The sequence below is a fragment of the Fusarium falciforme genome, chromosome 1 (genome assembly GCF_026873545.1).
Source record: "Fusarium falciforme chromosome 1, complete sequence".
Taxonomy (NCBI): Eukaryota; Fungi; Ascomycota; class Sordariomycetes; order Hypocreales; family Nectriaceae; genus Fusarium; species Fusarium falciforme.
In genome coordinates, this window is record NC_070544.1 from 6,516,070 (window position 1) to 6,526,736 (window position 10,667).

Consider the following 10,667-nt stretch of genomic DNA (forward strand, 5'->3'; position numbering starts at 1 on the left):
ATCGAGACCATTTACAAGAGCACAGCATTGTTTGTACTTGGCCCAGCTAGACATACAAGACCCGGGCTCGCCAGGTGCCAAAGGCGGTTCCAGGCGTCTAGATATAAAGTCCAAGGCACCATTGACCACTCGGGATATTATCAGACATGCGATCTTCGGGAGCTTGATGGGTAGTATCTCATCGATCTCCACATTGATCGGTAGCAATCCGAGGATGCTGGAAATAAAGATCAGCACTGCCTCGCCGGGGCCGTCCAGGTCGATCTCGCCCCCACAGGAAACATAGATTCAGGTACCATTTACGTTGCGACTCTATGTCGCATCGAGCGCTGACCATCATTATGCTGAAAGCTGTACTACACTCTTTGTGGCTATGCTCAACACCATCACAATGGGAGAGATACTCCAATCGTTACCGCAAGAGGGCAAGGAGTATCTAGCAAGATGTGACGAAATGTCAGCGACATGGTGCGAAGGATGTTAGAAAGTTCACTAGCCCATGTATAGATATACTTATTAACTATTTATAGTGACTAGAATTCCAGCTATGTGGTGACTAGCTGAGTCTTGATTGTGAGTGAGACGCTTCGGTAGGTGGGTTTGGAGATCTCCACAAGAAACAAAATATTGTGACCCTGCAAAGCAGATGACTGTTGTAATAGGTAGATTTATAGAAATAGTATCAATATCACAATGGAAAATATTACAAGGTGAGATCATGTCTAAACTCTCTTGGGCTCTTTGTGCATGTTTATTACTATCTACAGAACAGGATACACTCATTCCTTTGCCTTGGCGCCTCCTAACCTAGAGCAGCAAGGGGTAACAGCGAATTCAGCCCTTCAAGCAGGGCACTCTTAAGCGATGAAACAGGGCAGACACTCAATGTTTCCCAGGTGGCCAAAGCCCTGGAACAGACCACCCTTGAGGTAAGTGGCGCCCTGCACAAATTTGATCTCGTCTGCTCGTCCTGGTCAGTGCCACTACTAGCACAACGCGAATGTGACCCCAGATGGCGGGTTGTCCTGGCAGTTGAGGCGCTAATGACCCGGGAGAAGCGCCTCAGCCGCGCCGGCGCAGGATCGTTGAGGCAGATGGAACGGGTTGGAAACTTGTCTTGGCCTTAAAAGGTGGTAGTCTTAGATCTTAGAGAAGCTAGATTTGTTTAAAAACATTCATCACAATATCAGCCCATGACGTCATGCTTCCATTTCCGACGTCGGCATCCCGTGGCTGACATAAACAAAGAGAAAATCCCGTGATTTCGCGCGCTCAAGGTCCCGTAACTCCGTGATTCTCTAAAATCTCGGGGCGTCAAATGATTATCATGATTTATCTTGCTTGTGCCGGATCCCGCGGACATCCCGGCCATCCCGACGTAATATCCAGCCACTGGCGACGCTCCTGTCGCGCCCGGGACCCCTACCACACCGAGACTCTGACCACAGAGAGACGGGCAACTGTGCGGATGTGACGTAGGTGGCCCACTCGGTCGTGAACCGGCATCTTTGGTGCCGCCCATCTCGAACGAAATCAAATCAATTTTCTGTCTCTTTTCGCTGATCAAGCAAGCAAGGTCTGGAGCGTGCCAGCGGCTCGCGCTGTGACGACCTGACTAATTCCGTTGGCTCCAGGTTTCCGACCTTGGACCACGGGCTAGACCAACGCTTATTATCACCACTGCCATCACTCTTCCTCTTCCTCTTTCTGTTTTGCTTTCTTGCTATGCATTACTGGGTATGGCTTCGCATCATCAACCTGGGCCTTCTGGCCATCTGCAGGTAGCAGCGGCACACAACCTCCGCCGCACACCGAGCCCATCATCATCATCGCGAGTATCCATCAACCCTCCTGCCACACCGGGGAGTCCAGCGCCCGCCGACGAGTCCGCCCCCGATTACTTTAATCCTCTGAGCCAAGCTCCCTCGGCGCAATCACAAACTTCTCTATCATCTTTTCCACGACTACCGTCGCAGACTTCTCTTTCCGCCTTTCCCGATGTCGCACCGCCACCGAGACGACCTCCAGTCGATCAGGCTCGACTTCCGAGCATCCGGCTGAGGCGGACTTCCAATGGATCCCTCTACTCCGACAGCGGCCTCTCGAGCGAATTCGACCCGAATCGTCCCCGAAGCATTTCACAACCTGAGCGCGCAAGAGTTTCCGATGCTCCCGTTCTTGCTCGACACTCGAGGCGGGTGCCTCAAATAGCCATGCCTCGACTCACAGAAGAGGGTGCGCGACCGAGTCTCGCAGAACTGGGAATGGATGGACCGACGAGTCCTTTATCCCCGGCAGTATCGCTTCCTGACCAAGCTCACACACGAGAACGGGACGTGGACATGACCAGGTTGCAACGGGCAAGGAAGATGAGCCGAATGTTCTGGCCAGGACATCGAAGGCAAGGGGACCAGAATGAAGCTACGCGACCTCTAACCGCTGAGGAGGAAGAATACGCCCAAGAACTGGTGGACTGGCTAGACGTCATTGGTGAGTTATCTATCTCATTGTGTATCGCGACATCAACTAACACGACCAGACCCCGAGGTTCAGACCCTCTCTACCCTGACCAACGTCCAAAACTCCCTCTTCGTCCCCGATCTCGGTAACTGGGTCAACCGCCGACCTACCTATGCCCTCTCTCGACATGACCCCGAGCAAGACTGGGCAAGAGAAGCCATCGCCGAAGAACGACGCCGAGAAGTCGCCCGCCAAGCTACGGCAGAAGCTGCCGAAATGGTAGCAGAGCCCCCGCCCATGCAGCGAAGCAGCACCATCACGTCACGCTTGACTGAGTCTCACTACGCCGCTCTTCCCCATGGGGCAACCCTAGAAGGATGGAGTGCTAGGGAAAAGGCCGAGTTGGACGATCATGTTCGACATATGCTTCACTCTAGACGTGCCAGGTTCAAGCGAAGCCTCAAGGGTTTCGGACAATATGTCAGGAGACCTCTGGGTTTCTTCGTCACCCTTTACGCCACCCTTATCACCCTCTTTGGCTTGGCTTGGGTTCTCTTCCTCATCGGCTGGATCTATGTGGGCGAGAAGCAGGTCTATGCGATCCACATCATCGACAGTGTCCTTGTCGCGCTGTTTGCCATCATGGGTGATGGCCTGGCACCCTTCCGTGCCGTCGACACTTACCATATGATCTTTATCGCTCGCTACTCTGGCAAGATCCGGAGAGCAGAGAAGGGCAAGAAACCCAGGACCAAGCTAAAAAAGAAGAACGTTCCACCAGAGATCCGGAACAGTCCTGAATACGAGACCAATGGACGTATCACTGGCTACCAAGCTAGGATGCTATTGGAAGCCGAAGCCTACGACCCCGAGAACGATCGACAAGACGGTAGCATGAACAACCTTGACAACAACAAGGATAGCGACCAGATGGTCGATCTGGAGAATGCCAAATCGCCCAACCCCGAATCAGACATGCCGGCCTTGACGTTTGCTCAGCTCAAGAGTCTGCAGCATCACCAGAAGAAGCTGGCCAAGTCGCACAGTTTCTACAAACCCCAAGAAACATTTACACATCACGCCTTTCCCCTGAGCTACCTCGTGGCCATCGTCATCCTCCTGGACTGTCACTCGTGTCTCCAGATCTCTCTAGGAGCCTGCACCTGGGGCATCGACTACCACACTCGACCATTCGCGTTGACAACGGTAATCCTCTGCGTCAGCATAACGTGCAACATCACAGCCGGTCTGCTCATCAGCAGAGGCGACCGTAAGACTCGAAAGAAGGACGTATGGGAGCTCCTCAACCGACAGGAGCTGACTGAAGACGCCATAAAGCACATGGAGGAGAAGAAGAAGAAGGAACAAGAGAAGGAGGAGAGGGGGAGCAGGTCGTCGGACAAGGATGAGTCTAGCGGGAGGACTTCGAGGGAGCTTAGAAGGCTGGTCAAGTTGCCGAGCTGAAGAAGGAGTACACAGACGAAAAGGGGGATGGATGATACATGAGGATACATGTGGATATGATGATGACGGTTTAGTATAATTCCTAATGAATACAGTAACATGTGTACAAGGAGTGTGTGACTGATATGTCCGTGACAATGGTTATGTCACAACTGCGAGAATATTATATTGTGACGCTGATATACTAGGTGACGGGATATGCTGGAATGGCATCTGTGTCCATGCTCCTCCATGCAACAATCACGGCAGCATGAGAAGTCTCTGTTGTAAGCCCCTATCAGCTTGAGGCTCTACACTCCCACCATCCCCCTCAGAATTCCTCACACGCCAAAAACCCAATTTCAGGAAAAATATTCTCATCTTGCCAGGTGTTCATGTACTTCAGCCAGTCGACAAACTCTAGCGCATCCCTACCGTCCCCCCGACGGTCAGTCCACTCATCGTCATCCTGCTCCGTAACCTCGATGAAGCTCAGCCCGTTTGCGCAGAACTGTCGCGCGGCGGGTCGCGGGTTCGCTCTCTTGAGTTCGTAGTCTATCAACCAGAGGTTTTTAATGTGCTGGAGACGTCCGCAGCCGAGGAGGTACCCGATGCGGTGTACCATGGGGTGGGATGATGGCTGGGGGGCATACTCGTCGTTTTGAGAGTAGTATTCGCAGGAGAGGTTGATTATCTCGTCGCGCGGCAGTTCAAACGCGACGTGCCTGAGATCCAGTTTGCCATATCGGGGGAATAGGCCGTGTGCTGGAGCGTAATCTTGCTGAGGGTGTTCCAGTTGTAAGGCTGAAGACAAAACAGGTCGTTCTCGGGCCAGACTATCATCTCCTGCTCGTGCCCGTCCAGCACGAACTTTGCTGTCCGCGGTCCGTCATGCAGCTTGGCCATGTCGGCGGTGTTATCCGAGCTGATGTAGTCGCATGCTCGACAACCAGTGCACGATTTGGAGCACATGGTCATCACCGAAGCCTTCATAATCGCAGCCCTCGAATCACTGCATGCCGTCCAAAGCCCACGATCCAAAAGATACATGGACGCATTCCCCTCTGTCCACGAAAACCCTTCTCCATCTTTACGTCTCGCCGCGCCGAGACATGATCCGCTGGGTCCCTTGAGCTTGTACTCTGCGAGGGCGGCGGATTCTTCCCCGTTTCTGCTGTTGAAGACGGTAAAGAAGTGAACCATGCGCTCCTCGGTTCGAAATTTGGCGGCTTCTTCCCAGATGAGGTCGCGTATCTCTTGGGGGAGCCGAGGGAAGGGGTGAAAGGTGGTCATGGTCTTGTTGGTGACTGGTGAAGATGTGGGGGTGGGGTCAGGTAGAGATCCAAAATAATATACAACCTTGTATAGTATTATGTATGCAAACAGTGTGCGGTTATTTATGTCAGCATTTTTGCAACAGAGCAGGCAAACCATCTACACAAACCTCCTCTCCTCTCTACCTCAAACATATATGGTATCCACCACTATCACAGAGGCACAATCATTCACATGTTATTCTCTCATCGACAACAGACTCAATTCAGGACTCGTAAATCTCACCAAATACTTATTTGCCTATCCATTTCTGGCACTGTGTGAGCGTATCCCCTATCTTGGCAGCTTGAGGTGTATGCGGACTACGTCGTGGGCGAATCGGGTTCGGCTCTCAACGATTTCATGCTTGGATAGTGTCGGCGAGTTCTTTGACTGCAAGATCTGATCCAAGTACTCTTGCTACTTTTCCTGCGAAGCCCTTGACCTACCATGCGATCTGCACATTGAAGAGTGCGGCACACCACCTCGATCCAGCTAGGACGGCAAGATGTGGGCATCTCGGCGAGCAGCCCCGTTAAAGCGCTGTCTAAGCAAAGACGACTACGATACCGAGTCTATCTACTGGACCCTCAAGGCCGAGGAGGAGTTCTACACACAAGTCGAGGGCCAGGTAGGCGCGCTCAAGGACAAGATCGGCATCGTGGGTCACAGGATGCTCACCGGAATCAACGTCGCCGCCTGCTTTGGACGGGACACCAGGTTTGAGGACCTCAAGGATCCTGAGGAGTGTGTTTGTCGATTTGAGTGGGGAGGTTGGAACAGCTTACTAGAAAGGTTAATAGGAGATCTCTGACGCCGCTCATGTGCTCGGGAGCTCTGTCGGCATGAGTTCGGTGTCAAATGGGTATATCCACCGATGTATTGAGGTTCACTCTATGTACTTTGAAGTTGTTAGTTCCCTCTCCGCTTGTTACTCCATATTATTTATCGTCAACCCACTTCCTCTGTACCGCAAGGCTGGCCCCTCAGTGCCCTGTGCTGGGTCAACAGCCGGTGGTACGATGCCGTGGACCCTGTTTCGCTCGCATGGGACGAGACGAGACGAGTGTGGAGAAGAATCCTCAGGGTCTGCAACGTTGCGTCTGAGTGGGAATCTACGTACAGGACCCAATCTATATGTATGTACGTACATGCAAGATCACGCGAGGAGAGGAGACATGTTGGTCTGCGAAAATCAAGGCCAATCTATCGCGGCCAAACGTAAAATGCATGCAAGGTACTATAGGACATATACGGATATACAAGTGGTCACTCATGCCCAATCCTACGCCATAACCACAGCTATTATCATATAATATGGCCCAGTCCCTTATGAACTGGCCGCGCGAGTGAAATCCGAAATCTGGGTCGTCACGACCAGACCAGCGACACTGGCAGACGTGAGGGTAGCAAGAACACCAGAGCACAGCGCAGAAAAGGCCAGGCTGGAAACATCTCCACCTCTAGAGGGCGCGAGCTGACCGAGGATACCAATCTGAATACCCAGAGAGCCAATGTTGCCGAATCCGCAGAGAGCATAGGTGGCGATGAGCTGGGATCGAGGGGAAAGGTCGTCGTACTCTGAGCTCGTGGCCAAGGCGTTGAATGCATTGTACTCGTTCTATGGCAGCGTGTCATTCGTCACAATTTCTTCAAAGAGACTCGAGGGAAACTTACGGTGATGATCTTTTCAGCAATGAGCTTGGCAACCTTGAGGATGTCATTCCTCTCACGAGAGACGCCCAGCAGGAACGAGACGGGATACAGGCAGTAACCCAGAATCGTCTGCAGAGTGAGCTTGGGGTCGTTGATATCGATATAGTATCCCCACCAGGTGAGGAGACCGTTGATCAAGGCGACAAGGGCGATGATGCAAAGAAGAGACGCGACAATGGTTCCCGCAATCTTGATACCAAGCCAGGCGCCGTTGGCAAAGGCCTGAAGGGCGTTTTCAGCCTTCTGCTCATCGTCCTCAGGAATCACAACGCGACCGGCCGTCAGGGTCTCCTCGGTCTCGGGGTATCGCATCTTGGAGATGGCGAGCGAGGCTGGGATGGACATGATGCACGACGACACGAGGGCCTCCGCGTTGAGACCGAGGGAAGTGTAGCCGACGAGGACGGAACCCGAGATGGTGGCAAAACCGCAAGTCATGATCTGGTGAAGCTCGGCCTTTGTCATGTGAGGGACAAACGGACGCACCAGCATAGCGGACTCTCCCTGACCGATGAAGGGGGTAGCAGCAGCGACGACGGCCTCAGCTCCAGAGACACCAAGGGCCCAGAACACAAATGTGGCAAACTTCATGATGAACCACTGGACAAAGCCAATGTAGTACAGAACCTGAACCAGGGAGATGAAGAAGATGATGGCCGGGATGACGCCGAAGAAGAAGCCTGGGGTCGCCGCAACGTCAGGGTTTGTGAGGAAGATAACACCATCCTTTGCGAATCCGAGAAGATCGGCAGCACGGTCGGCGATGAAGCGGAAGATGCTATAACCGGCGCCGGTGCGGAGCACAAACAGACCGATGATATACTGTCCGAGCATGCCGCCGATGACAGTGCGCCAGTTGATGCGCCTGCGGTCCTTGCTGGTGACCCAGAGCACAAAGATGAAAACGGCCATGCCGAACAAGCTCACAGCTCTGTTCTCGCGAGTGTTGTCGGCAACTTCTTCGGACGCAAACGAGCCCACGAGGATGGTGGCGATGGCGACAAAGGCACCGGCGAGGGTGCGGAACTTGGCCGGGATCATGTCATAGATGACAACGGCCGTGTGTTGCCATGTCCAGCGGATAGGGCCAGAGACGTAGCGGATCGGGACGTGGAAGAAGATCAGACGAAGAGTGATGGCGAGCCAGAGGAGAAAGGGAATGATCCAGTTCTTGTCGTGTCGGTGGACGACTAGAGACGCGATCCACCAGCCAGTGAAGAGCATGAAGAGGAAGAGGTGAATGATGGGTCGCTTATGTCGGATCAACCAACCCAGGATTCCAGAGTGGTGTCGCTCGCTGTCATCACCAGTCGAGGCAACAACACCGGCCTCCGCCTTTTCATGGTCACTATAGTCTGGGGGAGTTCCATGACCAGTCTTCTCCATCGAAGTAACAGGAACAGCGTCTACTCCATGCTTGTGGAGATGACCCTGATGAGGCACGGCGGTCGCATCTTGGCCAGTGGTCCCCTCGGTGTAGTAGACGGGGTCCTGGTGACCGCCGTCGGCGTCGACGCGCGGCGAGTGGTTGTGATGCTCATGGCGGTGCTGGTTCTCGGCCTCGAGGGCGGGATCCGAGCTGAGACGGGGCGCATTGGCAGCGGCGGGGGGAGTAGCTTCAGCCATGACGACGACGAGGTCAATTGGACTGTTTAGGTGTGCGAGCGCGTGGTGTTGAAGCTCGCGACGTGCTGCTCGAGTTGAAGGGTTGCGATTAGGCTTGGCCTAGTAAGAGGAAGGCGACCCGGGCCCTTGAGAAGAGAGGACAGTCAGATCAGCGGCGACAGAGAGGATCATCTTGACCGACGGTGGGGATGGAGGCTTGTTTAATACTGGGAGGAGTGGGAGGCGTACCTGTAGAGATTGGAGAGGGTGACACCGGAGGAAGCAACGCAACGCAACCCCGGACCCCGAATCAATGGACGATCCCTTGTTGGTCTGGTCTCACGCGAGCAGATACACAGACAGAGACAGAAGAAAAAAAAATCTATCGCGGCATGGGATCTAAACCTTGCACGGCACATCCATGTCGAAGCTTATCGCAGTGCCAACGGCTGGTCGCCTCCTCCGTCTGTGGCACGCACTGCGTACACCCCAGGCCGGTGCGTCGGTCGACAAATTCTGCAATCTGGTGGGCCATCCGTCCATCCATTGATTGACCATGTGGTTGCTTGACTCGAACGATGGGAGGTTGCTTTGCGGCGAGGTTATCATGACCAGGTACTGTAGGTAGTTGTTGGAGATGCTCAACTCTGCTTCATCTTTGCTCCTTCCTCTGGTACGGCACAGTGTTCCAGGTCAGCTGACTACCTCTACACTGGCAACTTCCATCCGCCTCCTCCAATCTATCAATGATCGACACTCTTGGCTCCCACAACCAACACTTCACTCACAAAAAAAAAACACCAAGAAAACCATCGCCACTCCCCCCGGCGTCTACTCGGCCGCACCTCAACCCCTCGATTCCTATTCTGGAAGGTTGCTGGAACGTTTGACCCCATGCTGGAGCCCTACAACCCCCCTCCCACCAATCACCACCCTCTGAGCTGAGAGCGCCCCAGCCGGGTCCCGCTGCTGCCAATGCACGCTACCCGCGGCGCGCCAATGGTCCACTGACGTCCTGTACCCCACTACGGAGAAGGCCTGTAGCGGGTTTAGCTCCCCTGTAACTAATGGTGGGTTTCAGCAAAAGGGCCTTGGTCCGTGAGAGGCAACAGCTCCTCCAGCTGGATCAACTGGATATCAATGACACGCGACTGGTAATCCTTCAATTGTCAGCTCCGACCAATCAGAGACACCTGATAAACCCCTTCACTCATTGCTTGCTCACTGCTTGCAGCTTGCAGGCAGCGGGGGACTTGTGTAGCTCCTTCGTCGGTCTTCGGTCACCACCTTGGATCCTTCCCGACCGTCCGGCTCTAGGTCATGTCCGTTTACCTGGTAAACTCCAATTCTGCTGCTACCCGACTATCTTGATTAGAACAACTCAGCAATTTCAGCTTGACAGTGTATCTTGATTGTCGTGATGTCTTCAATCTCAACTTCATTCAATCTCTTTGTCTTGCGCCCTCACCTCGACGCCATCACCACCAAGTCGCGGTATCCCGCCTCTCACCTCATCCCTCTCGGCACCTATCCCCAAAATAGACACCCTTGTCTACACATCCCTCACCTGTGTCCCCTTTGGGTAGGTCCTTAAAGGTCCCTTTTGTAAGTGGCTTACCGGCACCATCCACACAAGAGCCCTACTCTCGATCAACTTCCGTCCCTTCCCCATATCTCATATCTCTTCCCCAGTCCAAACAAACATGCCCCGAGATAAACGTCGCCGCCGCCGCCGCCCCCATATCTCCATCCCCTGCTCCCTCCATCCCTCCCTCCCCGATCTTGCCACCCCTTGATAGCCCTCCCACCCCCGCCCCCGGGTTACACGCGACTAGGTAGGCAGGTCATCTACCTAGCTGAGCCAGCTACAGTAGCTACAGAAACCTAGCATGTGCCGAGGCTACACTGCTTGCCAATCTCTGGCTGCCCCGGCCAAGACATCTTCTCCGAGATAAACAGCACCCTTTACAGTTAAAATCTCCTTCCCTTGGAGATATAGCCAAGCCAACATCTCTTGTCCTCCATCGGTCATCTCCGGTTAGGACTTCGCCCTCTTCCGACAAAGATCAGATAGTCCAGACACTATTATCTTTGGACTGTATTGCAACAAGTTCTAGACCGAGACATTG

General features: G+C 53.7%; 3 protein-coding genes across 3 annotated transcripts; 1 reads left to right on the forward strand and 2 right to left on the reverse strand.

Moving 5' to 3' along the window:
• Positions 1–1,739: 1,739 nt before the first annotated feature.
• Positions 1,740–3,924, forward strand: NCS54_00188500 (Hypothetical protein; the record flags this gene model as incomplete). The annotated part of the gene is made up of 2 exons (XM_053147500.1): positions 1,740–2,490; positions 2,540–3,924. The coding sequence occupies 2 exons, from the start codon at positions 1,740–1,742 to the stop codon at positions 3,922–3,924; spliced, it is 2,136 nt and encodes a 711-aa protein (XP_053003475.1).
• Positions 3,925–4,234: 310 nt separating this feature from the next.
• Positions 4,235–5,196, reverse strand: NCS54_00188600 (2EXR domain-containing protein; the record flags this gene model as incomplete). The annotated part of the gene is made up of 2 exons (XM_053147501.1): positions 4,235–4,684; positions 4,741–5,196. 2 exons carry the CDS (start codon positions 5,194–5,196, stop codon positions 4,235–4,237), a joined length of 906 nt encoding a protein of 301 aa, XP_053003476.1.
• Positions 5,197–6,547: 1,351 nt separating this feature from the next.
• On the reverse strand, positions 6,548–8,730 carry NCS54_00188700 (Hypothetical protein; the record flags this gene model as incomplete). Its single annotated transcript, XM_053147502.1, has 3 exons — positions 6,548–6,838; positions 6,895–8,581; positions 8,678–8,730. 3 exons carry the CDS (start codon positions 8,728–8,730, stop codon positions 6,548–6,550), a joined length of 2,031 nt encoding a protein of 676 aa, XP_053003477.1.
• Positions 8,731–10,667: the final 1,937 nt, after the last annotated feature.